This window comes from Bufo gargarizans, chromosome 4, assembly GCF_014858855.1.
Source record: "Bufo gargarizans isolate SCDJY-AF-19 chromosome 4, ASM1485885v1, whole genome shotgun sequence".
NCBI classification, from domain to species: domain Eukaryota; kingdom Metazoa; phylum Chordata; class Amphibia; order Anura; family Bufonidae; genus Bufo; species Bufo gargarizans.
The window spans coordinates 45,893,236-45,905,347 of NC_058083.1; the positions used below are offsets into that span (position 1 = coordinate 45,893,236).

At 43.8% G+C, this 12,112-nt stretch overlaps 1 protein-coding gene across 6 annotated transcripts in view; it reads right to left on the reverse strand.

Moving 5' to 3' along the window:
• Positions 1-6,833: 6,833 nt before the first annotated feature.
• LOC122936079 overlaps positions 6,834-12,112 on the reverse strand; it is a 66,362-nt gene continuing 61,083 nt past the window's right edge. For all 6 annotated transcript variants that reach the window (XM_044292083.1, XM_044292080.1, XM_044292081.1 and 3 more), the window contains one exon: positions 6,834-8,386. In XM_044292083.1, the coding sequence (XP_044148018.1) occupies positions 8,348-8,386 (39 nt within the window). In that variant the 3' untranslated portion in view covers positions 6,834-8,347. The remainder of the gene's footprint in view (positions 8,387-12,112) is intronic.

Below are 12,112 nucleotides of genomic sequence, written 5' to 3' on the forward strand. Positions count from 1 at the left end.
AGAGCAATGCTGAGAGTTGTAGTTAATTAACTGGGACTGTATGTTAGAGCTAAAGGGAGGGAAGTTATTTACATGGGACAGTGGGGAGAGTGATGTTATTTACATGGGACTGAAAGTTGAGGGAGTGATGTTATTTACATGGGACTATATGTTGAAGGCGGCTGTAGGAGGGAGTGATATTATATACATGGGACTGAATGTTGAGGGGTAATGCTATTTTCATGGGACTGCATGTTGGAGGTGGCTGGGGAGGGGGTGATTTTATTTACATGGGACTGTATGTTGAAGGTGTCTGGGGGAGAGAGTGATGTTATTTACACGGAACTGAATATTAAGCAACGCAACGCCCCTGGTGGTATAGTAGGCATGGTGCGTGCTCTTGGGTTTGAATTTGACAAGGGTATAACTAAACAACAAACCAGTAACATATGCTCTACCCAATAATGTAGGCATATACAGGGTAATCTGAAAGCAAAGGTAAAGAATGACTAAAAGTATTTACAATTTGCATATCACATTGCTTAATGCTCTGGTATAAATGAACCATATGAAATAAGGGGTGGAGGGTGGATTGTGGGGGGGGGGGGGGGGGGGGTGAAAGAGAGAAAATTGGGGGGTAAAAGGGGGGGTAGTAGGAGAGGAAAATCAATAGTGAAAGTCAGTACACAGAATGGAGAACCTTCACAGAGTATAAAAAAATAAAGATAATTAGCACATTATGTCATAAGTACAGAAAACTTAAACACTGAAACTATAAAACCTCGCATGAGAAAAGATTGAATTACAAAAAATAAGAAGCCTTAGACTAATCTAAGTGTCAGAAGTAATTCAAGAGTTAGAGGTTATCTCTCTGAGGCAGATTGTGTTATAAAGGACACTCCCTAATTTTTTTTTCCATGGCTCCCGAAACATTATCCACGGTTTCCACAACCTTACAAATCTGGAATGAGATCTGGTAGCCCAGCTTGCCAACTCCTCCATCAAATATATCTGATGGATCTTATCATACCAATTCTCCAGTGAGGGAGGAGCGGTGCTTAACCAGTTTAGAGAAATTAATAATCTGGCCGCCTGAACTAAAAGGGTCGGCAAGTCAGACCATGACGGCTGCCACTTTTTTGAGGGAAGCCATAGGAGTACTGATTGAGGAGATAGCTCCACCGTAGATTTGCAGATCTTGTTTATTTTGAGCGCTACTTGGCAAATTATTGGACAATACCATATGATGTGACCCAAGGTGCCTCTCTGTGAATTACATCTCCAACACAGATCATTATTTGCGAGAACCATTTTGAAGAGTTTAGATGGATCATTATACCATCTTGTCATGGCTATAAAAGAATGTTCCTGCGTCTTTATACATCAGGAAAAACCATGGGATCTTAAAAAGATCTGAGCTATCTCCTGTGGGGAGAAGGACCTGTCGAGGTCTACTTCCCATGCACGTATAAAAGCCGGAGTTGCTCCCTCCTTTTTCGAGAGCAGCCACTTGTACAGGAGCGAAATACTATGCCTCGACAAGGTATCATAAGATGCTAGTTGTTTAAACCATGTTGACGTAGGGACCTTAGTGTATTTGGTGGACAATGTCCGACACATACCATGTAGCTCCTGTTTTGCCAGGAAATTTCCATCCTTGAGGAATCTAGAGCAAAGGGGGGAAATATCATTCAAGGACTTCAGGTCTGAAAGAAGAGAAGACAGTGGGATGTCTGCTAAACGACGTGGAATATGGGGTATATCAGGCTTCAACAGGAGAGGGATGGCTTCTGCTGGAAAATTGCTTGGTGGGTCTGAAAAAAGGGTTGCCTCCGATTTAATGTTGTGGATATTTAAATATAGGACCTTTGATATTCCCGTGGGCACTACCTGGGGTAACGATGCCCCAAAGTCCTGCATATTGTTTCTCAGGCAATAGACCTAGCTCTATATCAGCGCCTAATGTTCGATATTCGGGGATACATACAGTACTTGTAGCCATCTTTTTAACTGAATCACTTTATAATAATAATAATAATTCAGATCTGGTAAACTAAATCCCCCTTGTGCGTTGGACTTAATTAACCTATCATGAGCTAATCCTAGGTTTTTTGTTTTTCTACAGGAAGGAAGTGAAAATCTGTCTTACTCTTCTGAAGAATGAATGAGGGAGATGGATAGGGCCTCGGATAAGTGGATTGTCTCGGAACGCCTGAAGGGACGTCTCCATCACTATTATAAACAGGGACGGGGATAGTGGGCACCCCTGCCGAGTCCCGTTGCTGATATTGAACGGTCTAGATAAGCTCCCATTGACCCTCACTCTAGCGCTAGGAGCAGGATATAGGGACATGATTGAATAAACAAGTCGGGAATTCCAAATCTGTGGAGAGTACGCTGTGTATAGAGCCAGTCGACCCTGTCAAAAGCCTTCTCTGCGTCTGTACATGAAAGGCTGTGATTTACTTTTGGCCCAAGAGATAGCGTTAATAAGTCTACAGGATTGGAAGTTCCCTTCCCAAAACAAAGCCAGCTTGTTCTTTGTTGATTATCTTTGGGGTAATAGCATTAAGTCTAGACGCTAGTAATTTGGCCCATAATTTTATATCTAGATTAAGTAGAGAAATTGGCCTATAGTTACCACAGTCTCTAGCATCCTTGCCCTCCTTATGGATTATAGTGATTGTGGCTTCAAGCGCAATTTTTTCCCCGCGCGTGCAAATCGTTTTAATGCGTTTTGCACACGCGTGAGAAAAATCAGCATGTTTGGTACCCAGACCCGAACCCGGACTTCTTCACAGAAGTTCGGGTTTGGGTTCAAGGTTGTGTAGATTTTATTATTTTCCCTTATAACATGGTTATAAGGGAAAATAATAGCATTCTTAATACAGAATGCTTAGTAAAATAGTGATGGAGGGGCTAAAAAAATAAATAAAAATAATTTAACTCACCTTAATCCACTTGTTCGCGCAGCCCGGCTTCTCTTCTGTCTTCATCTGTGAGGAAAAGATCCTGTGGTGACGCCACTGTGCTCATCACATGGTCTATCACCATGGTGATGGATCATGTGATGGACCATGTGATGAGCGCAGTGACGTCACCACAGGTCCTTTTCCTCAAAGAAGAAGAAAGAAGAAGAAGACAGAAGAGATGCCGGGCTGCGCAAACAAGTCGATTAAGGTGAGTTAAATTTTTTTAACCCCTCCATCACTATTTTACTAAGCATTGTGTATTAAGAATGCTATTATTGTGCCTTATAACCATGTTATAAGGGAAAATAATAATGATCGGGTCCCCATCCCGATCGTCTCCTAGCAACCGTGCGTGAAAATCGCACCGCATCCGCACTTGCTTGCAGATGCTTGCGATTTTCACGCAGCCCCATTAACTTCTATGTGGCCCGCGTTGCGTGAAAAACGCACAATATAGAGCATGCTGCGATTTTCACGCAACGCACAAGTGATGCGTGAAAATCACCGCTCATGTGCACAGCCCCATAGAAATGAATGGGTCCGGATTAAGTGCGGGTGCAATACGTTCACCTCCCGCATTGCACCCGCGCGGAAAACTCGCCCGTGTGAAAGGAGCCTTAGGGCATTCAGAAATTGGTCCATTTGTCTCACTCTGTCAGACCCACCAGATTCGTCTGGTGACGTGCTCGGGGTATTTTCTAGATTATATAGGTTTTTGTAAAAGGAGCAGAACGCCTTCCTCTGTCTAATCTGGTGGGATCACCATGCATATATTGTCTAAATTTTGCGTATTGGTAAGCTTTGGCACACTTTATATTGAGCAGCGCCCTGAGTTTTCTCCTTAAAGTTTTAAGGTGCTCCTGAGCATTAAATGATTTGGACTGTTTTTGTATGGACTCTGTTGCAGCAATTTGGCCGAGCAGAGAATTGAGTTTTTTCTGCCTCTCTTTTTTCAGTTTGGTGCCTGGGGCAATAAATTTGCCATGACTGAAGGCCTTGTGCGCTTCCCAAACAATAGACTGGGGGGTATCTATCTGACTGTTGTCATGGAAATAATGGGTTAATTTGAGAGTGATATCCGAGACATGTTTGTCTGAGTCTAGCAGGGTTTCGTTTCATCCATTCCCTTATAGGAAGGTTTGAAAAAGCGAGTGAAGTTGTTACTGGGGCGCGGTCAGAGACTGTGATGGGTCCTATGGAAGACTTTCTTAGCATTTCTATATAAGGATTGGACAAGAAAATGTAGTCTAACCGTTGGTAGGACCGGTGGACCGCTGAATAAAATGTGAAGTCTTTCTCCGAAATATTCAGTGTCCTCCATGTGCCTATTAAGCGCAACTCCTTAAATAATTTCTGGATTCCTCCTAGCGTTTTTTGTGATTTGGTGGAACTACCCAATGATGTATCTAGTCGGGGGTCTAAGGACACATTCAGGTCTCCCCCTATTATTTTTACACCTTCAGCAAAGTCCTGAAATTTAGACAGGGTCATTTTAAGCCAGCAGGTATTAGGGGCATAAAGACCTGCAAGTGTAACCAATGGGTGACCAACCTTACCCTGTACAAATATGAATCTGCCTTCGGAGTCTTGTTGAACTACTACTGGTACAATCGCAATACTGACCCCTCTAGAGGCAGATCCATATGTGCTATGAAACCACTGTGCGTAGTAAGTTTTGGGTAGAGACGGAATCTTTCCTGTCTTAAAGTGCGTTTTTTTTGCAAAAAACATGTCACTTCTGAGTTTTTTCAGAAGTGTGGAGATTTGTGACCTTTTTTTGAGGGCGTAATAAGTCCTCTAACATTGAATGTGGTTATGTTCAATTCTGTCATAAATACCTCAATATAGTGTAATGCAAGAGATTCTGTAAAAGCATGCAAGATGGTAAAACCAACATCCAAACAACTAAGCTGAAATACATAAAAATGTAATAAGCTGAGTACATAAAAACAAGTATAAGCATCATAAAGTAGGTGATGTATCAAAGTAATAGTGGCTATGAGCCACTGTGTTGTAGTGTGGCGGGGTATTTGGTACTGGAGCTGCATCCCAACCCGGGAATTGTGGAAATTTCCTGAATTTTCCAGGCCGCAGGAAGCTCTTGAGGCGTGTGAACTATACAGCGGCGGCCATTTTTAGCAAACGTGATCCCGAAAGGTTATAGCCACTTATATAGTAGTTTGTGGTTTCTCAAGTGGTCTGTCAGAGGTCTTAGAGCTCTGCGCTTAGCCAGGGTAGAGGAGGCTATATCCTGAAACAACAAGACCGCGGACTCCCCATACCGGAGATCCGGTTTCTTGTGGGATGCTTGCAATGTAGCTGCCGTATCTTTGTAGCTTAACAGACCACATATTACATCTCTGGGGGGCTCCCCAATTCTAGACATAGGTCGCAGGGAACGATGTATTCTTTCGATGGTGATGCCTGCAGCTTTTTCCTCACCCAGTAAAACGGCAAACAGTGTCTTGGCTGCTAGTTCTAGCGCCTCCGGAGCCACTGATTCATCAATCCCTTTAGATCTAATGTTCTTGCGCCTGCTCCTGTTTTGGTGGTCTTCAATCAATAGTAGAGCTTTGTTCAAGGAGGAAATCTGTGCGTCCATTAGGCTCATCATGGCCGCGCTATGGTCGACAACCTGCCCCTGTCTGGATTCAAGCTGCTCCACCCGGCTCCCTAGGGCACGCATGTCCTGCCTTAGGCCACGTACCTTCTTCAGCAAGAGAGCCAAGGCTTGCGACAGTGTCTCTTTGAAGAATGTTTGGTAAGTGCTTCACTGTCTTCTTGAAGCGTCGCCTCCTCAGGAGTTTCCATATACTCAGCGTTTCCTTCACCCCCCTCATCTGATTCCCACTCTGAGATCCGGGACGCCATCTTGGATGAGCGGACCAGGGAGAGTCCGCTTTACTGTCTTCTTAATGCGTTGCCTCCTCAGGAGTTTACATATACTCAGCGTCTCCTTCATCCCACTCATCTGATTCCCGCTGTGAGATCTGGGATGCCATCTTGGATGAGCAGACCGGGGAGAGTGCCGCTTCACTGTCTTCTTGAAGCGTCGCCTCCTCAGGAGTGTCCATATACTCAGCGTCTCCTTCATCCCCCTCATCTGATTCCCGCTGTGAGATCTGAGATCCGGGACGCCATCTTGGATGAGCAGACCAGGGAGAGTCCACTTCACTGTCTTCTTGATGCATCGCCTCCTCAGGAGTTTCCATATACTCAGCATCTCCTTCACCCCCCTCATCTGACTCCCGCTGTGAGATCTGGGACGCCATCTTGGATGAGCGGACCAGGGAGAGTCCACTTCACTGTCTTCTTGAAGCGTCGCCTGCTCAGGAGTTTCCATATACTCACCGTCTCCTTCATCCCCCTCTTCTGATTCCCGCTCTGAGATCCGGGATGCCATCTTGGATGAGCGGACTGGGGAGAGTGCCGCTTTCTTATTTAGAAATCTATCCAAGTCCGACTGACTTTTTTTTCAGTCCGGGGGTCTCAGGGGCATCCCTGGATCTATCCCTTCCGATTTTACCCATCTTGGAACTCTTTAGAGCGTGCAAAAGCTATGAAGCATGGGCGTTGGAGGAGAGAGCTCTCAATCAAGCCTCCGTCCTGCTCATAGGTTAGGCTCCGCTTAGAATGTGGATATTGTAACTGAGGTGATAGGTATGTGAGTCATGCACAGTATAGATGAACATGCATGAAAGGTTAGCGTTGTATCTGAGGAAACATTACTATCATTGCTCCTGCTGTATTGGTTCCTAGTTTAGAATTGACAAGGGATTGACTAAAACAGGAACATCATTATAGGACTGAATGCAATACAAATTAAACCAAATATGAAGCTGAGATACTGAGAAATTGTATCTATTTATGACTTTATTTACATTAAGTTACTCCATATTGCTAGCTATTGAGGCACTCTAATACAGAGAATGTGTGTATTACAATACAAAGGGTGACCGCCATGGGTACAATTTATAGGCTACAATTTTTCCAATCACTAGTGTTAGTTTAACAGGAATCAATAACATGCATGAAACGTTGGCATTTTGTCTCAGGAAACATCACCCCATGATTGCTTCTGCTGTATTGGTTCCTAGACCTGGAACTGACAAGGGTATGACTAAAAAACAGGAACATCTTTACAGTAATGAATGTGCTAATATGCAAATCAAACACAATAAAATGAGAAATTATATCCATTAATTATTTTATTTACATTAAATGACTCCATATTGCTAGACACTGTGCCACTCTAATACAGAGGATCTGTGTATTACAATACAGAGGGTGACCGCCATGGGTACCATTTATAGGTTAAGATTTTCCCAATGACTAATGTTAGTTTAACAGGAAAGCAAAGAAAGCATATTCCTAGGATCCCATCCAATATCTTGGTTCCTGGGTTTGGAATTGACAAGGCTATGACTAAAAAAGTAATATTAAATTGATTGCAGCAACATATACAAATCAAACCACACGTGAATTAGAACTACAGAGATGTATCTCTTAATTACTTACAGTAAGTTACAAACTAATTACTAACAGTAAGTAACTACTTATTGATAACCGCATTGTTACGCCGAATGCTTATTTGGCCAATGAACAACCTCCTCATACACATGCATACTCAGTTTGGCTGGGGGTGCACGTGTTCTCAGTGAGGAGAGGAGACTAACCTGTTGGCAGACCTCTCTGGCTGTGGTGTATCTCCCTTGAGGACAAAGAATCAGGCATGTTCAAATCCAGCATACCAGATCCCATAAAAGTGGATTGAACATCTAATACACAGTAGATGGTTGGCTTGTCCCTCCAAATTGGCAACGTCTGTTTAATGTGTATGGCCCCCATAATACAGGGATATGGCTATTATAACACAGAGAGGGACCGCTATGGGTACTGACCGCTATGACCACAGAGAGGGACCGCTATGGGTACAGACCGCTATGACCACAGAGAGGGACCGCTATGGGTACCATAACCAGGCTGTTTTTATTTTATTTGGACTCTGTTAATAGAAATCTGTAACAGCTATGAGGGCAATGTGGTGATACATCTGCCATGATACCTGGGTTCATATTCAAGAAGGTATGAAATTTTTATGCTGTTTTTGTTATGCCACATTATAATAAAGCACATTCCAGGGATCGGGATCCAGGGTATTTGTTGTAGGGTCCGATATTTTCAAAAACTACAAACAAAACAGAATACAACTGAGCTCTAGTAGCATAAGTATTATATGACTTTATGGATATGTCCTTATGCTTCATTATATTTACATCCCTTTAGCTTTTGTGGTCCCTCATACTGAGCCACAGATGTAGTCTATCAGCACGTAAGTACAGCTAGATTTCCCTCGGATAACTTTATAATGAGTTTTAGAAGTCCAGGTAGAGATTTCAAGTAGAAGCTGGTGGTTCTCCAGCTACTTCTGTATCCTGCAAATAAAAAGAAAAATGATGCATATAAGTATATATCCTGTATATATATACACACCCATGGGCGATACTGGCTGTTCTATTAGAATCGACACAATAGCTGGCCTTAAATTTAAAATCTAGGAAAAAGATTTTACCATGTATTTCCACATAGGTATGAGCAATATGGGACAAGGGACAAAATTATGGATTTATGCAACTTAGGGGAAATGAAGGAGCAGCAATAGCACGAGTTTCTGAAGCCGATTGCCAGACTGTCTCCAATGTAGAACTTTTCTACTCCATCACATCTAAAAATGAGGTCCTCTGTACTACTGCTGGGATATCTATATATATATATATATATATATATATATATGGTAAATTAAAGGGACTAACCCATGATTAATGTAAAAAATTAAAATCAGACATCATAAACTATGTGACAATATCTTTCTAATAAAGCTAGGACCAGCCCTGTGCCTCACATGGATCCAGAGATCTCCACATTCATTAAGCCAATTGCTCTGATAGATTTACTTAAAGGGGTTGTCCGGGTTCAGAGCTGAACCCGGACATACCCTTATTTTGACCCCGGCAGCCCCCCTGAGCCTAGCATCGGAGCATCTCATGCTCCGATGCGCTCCAGTGCCCTGCGCTACATCGCGCAGGGCACGGGCTCTTTTGTTTTCAATAACACACTGCCGGGCGGTAACTTCCGCCCAGCGGTGTGTTCGGTGACGTCACCGGCTCTCAGGGGTGGGCTTTAGCTCTGCCCTAGCTGTTTTAATGGCTAGGGCAGAGCCAAATCCCGCCCATCAGTGCCGGTGACGTCACCGGGGTTCCTGTCAGCCCCATGGAGAGCCCCGGTACATCACCGGACCTCAGAAAAATGCCTTTGCCCTGCACAATTTAGCGCAGGGCAAAGGAGAGCATCGGAGCATGAACTGCTCCGATGCTCATGTCAGGGGGCTGCCTGGGTAAAAAATGGAGGGCTGTCCAGGTTCAGCTCTGAACCTGGACAACCCCTTTAAGGCTGGCAGATCAGGGGGTGTGTCTTTTCTCAGGGGATATAAGAACACGCCCCTATTACAGCTCAGGAGGGCAGTTGAATGAAGGAACTGAACATGTGCGTCCACCTCAGCTAAGTGGACAGAGAAATACAAAATTTTTAATTGTATGCAATTAAAAAAATTATGCAGATCCAGGTGCAGGTTTGAAAACAGCAGAATATTTTTTGTGGGACAACTCCTTTAAAAGATAAGGGTCCAGTTTTGGTACCACAGGTAAGCCCAATCTATAGCGCACAAAAAAATAAAAAAAATAAAGTAGTGAATGAAAAATATTTCGACTTAAAGTATTGTTTTGAGAAGATAAAATTTTAATGTGGACATTTAGGGGGAGTCAGAATTCTGACTTAATTTCTAGATACTTCTTACACCTCACTGGACTGTTTTGAAAAGTGTCTAGAAAGGGGCTGGGCTTACAAAAGAGGTGTGGCTTAACCACACCAAATGGCGCCAACATTTTGGTGCAGAATATTGGTCAACAGTTAGTCATCCAAGAGATGGCGTAAGGAAGGGAACAGTAACTAGGATGTCTAGCAAGGTGCACCAAATCTATCACACCGCATGGGCCATGGTGGTAAATTTGGAGCATCTTATGGTCTAGTTTTAAGTCTAAGACTTCCATAAAATGTAGAGAACTTGTAGTGAATGCAGTGGGGCCAGGGTTTACTATATCTGACCTGACTTGTTTTCCTTGGTTCTGGGGTTCCTCCCACCTTATGTGAACTTATGAGTTGGTCTACAGCTTATCCATATGTGAAGGAGAGAGGAAATTCCTTCTCTAAAGCCTGTATTAGATTGGCCAATTGTCCGTCAGTTTATCGTTAATGAGCGTTCGTAGTAAGTAGTCAGGGGTGCACCTAGCTTTTCTGCTGCCTGAGGCGAAAATTGAAATGCCCCCCCACGATCCTTCAATGGGACCACTTCTCATTCTAACTCCTCTCCTTAGCCCTACATTTATGGATATTACATACAGCGCTACAAAAGATACAAGGCAAGTCTTTCACTAGCGCATTCAGTACTGCGCTGTCACTATACTTTATTAGATCAACGCCCCCTGCTTTCCTATAGATAGTGCCGCCCGAGGCGGCCGCCTCACCTCGCCTCATTAGAGGTGCATCCCTGCTGGCAGTGTAATACTGCCTCCGATTACCCGATGAACAAGCTTAAAAATTATCGTTTGCCAGTAGAAGATTGTGCTGTCTAATCACAATCTGGTGCCAGTAAACAACTAGACAGTATGGGGACGAGCGATGGTTTAACGATAGCGCCTCCCTATGCTGTGGAGGAGATCACTGCATGTAATAGCAACAGTCTCCTCTGCTTCCTTCCCGACAATCACCTGCAGAATCGGATGGTCTTAAGTCTTAGTTGAACCAAGATCTTGATTACTGGCAGGAGAACATGCCCGAGCCCCCTGTGTGCCCAAATCTCCTGGAGGTTCCACAGGTTACATGCCTCAGAGATGTCTCCACGTTCTTCTCATGCCATTTCCTCTGGCCTGTCTTTCACCGTCGTGAGTAATTGTCATACAAAGGGATTGCGGCGATGCAATCTATAAAACTCAAAAGGTCTTACAGAAAGGAAATGATTCAGACCTACGTAAACGGCACATTGAGATTTCTACACCAGATTCAGGGTTAGTTATCGGAAATCTGACAGTGCCAAGCACGGGTGTCGCGTGGTGTGTTGCAAAACTGTTTACCGTCTCCTGCAGCTCTACGTGCCCCCCTCACCAAGGGCAGGTGCCACCGCTCTACCAATCATATGGAACTTGGCCCTAAATTTCCTGTAATGTACCACAGTATAGAGTCCCAATGTCAAGCAATGTTCCCTGCCCTCAGCTTCAAGTTTAGGCTACATTCACACAACAGTGAAAAAAAAACTGCAAATAAAAAACAGACTCACTGTCATTTTTTCATGGCCATTCTGCATCCATGTGTGTATCTATTTTCTGGCCGTTTTACTGTTTTTAAGGACCGCTTTGCATGTCTGTTTTTGCCCATGAAAAACTGACAAATTTCAATTGGTTTCTTTAGGACCCCAACCTTTGCAGTGCCCTCAGTAAACCCCCACAGTGCCCCAAGTATCTATAATGGCCCTCCTTTAGTGCCACCAGTTTCTATAATGGCCCCATAGTAGCTCCAGTATATATAAGGCCCCCCACAGTATCTAACATGCCCCCACAGTGCCCCCTCTATATAAAATATCCCCCAATAGTTCCCCCGTTATATAGAATTGCCCCCAATAGTGTTCCCCCAGTATAAAAAGGCCCCCAATAATGTCCCAGGTATAAATAAGGCCCCCCCCCCCCCACACACACCCCCCATAGCAGCACCAATTCTTCTGGGTATGAAAAATTAAATTCTCACCTCATCCACTTAAACACACTGGAGAGAACTGGAAGGACCTTACGCTCCCAGCATCATGACGACGACGCTTTCAATCCCTCCAGTGTAGTGGGCATGTCAGCACATGGATGAGGTGAGAATTTTTTTATTTTAACCCCTAAAAGGCACTTTAACAATTTTTTTCAAGCCATAAGACGGGTGCACTCCTTTCTACATCGCCATAAAAAAATAGATCCTTTGATTTCAGGAGGGTCTGTCCGGCTGTGAATAGCTCCATAGGCTTTGATTGGTTCTAAAAATGTCCGTGTGAATATAGCCTTACCCTTTAA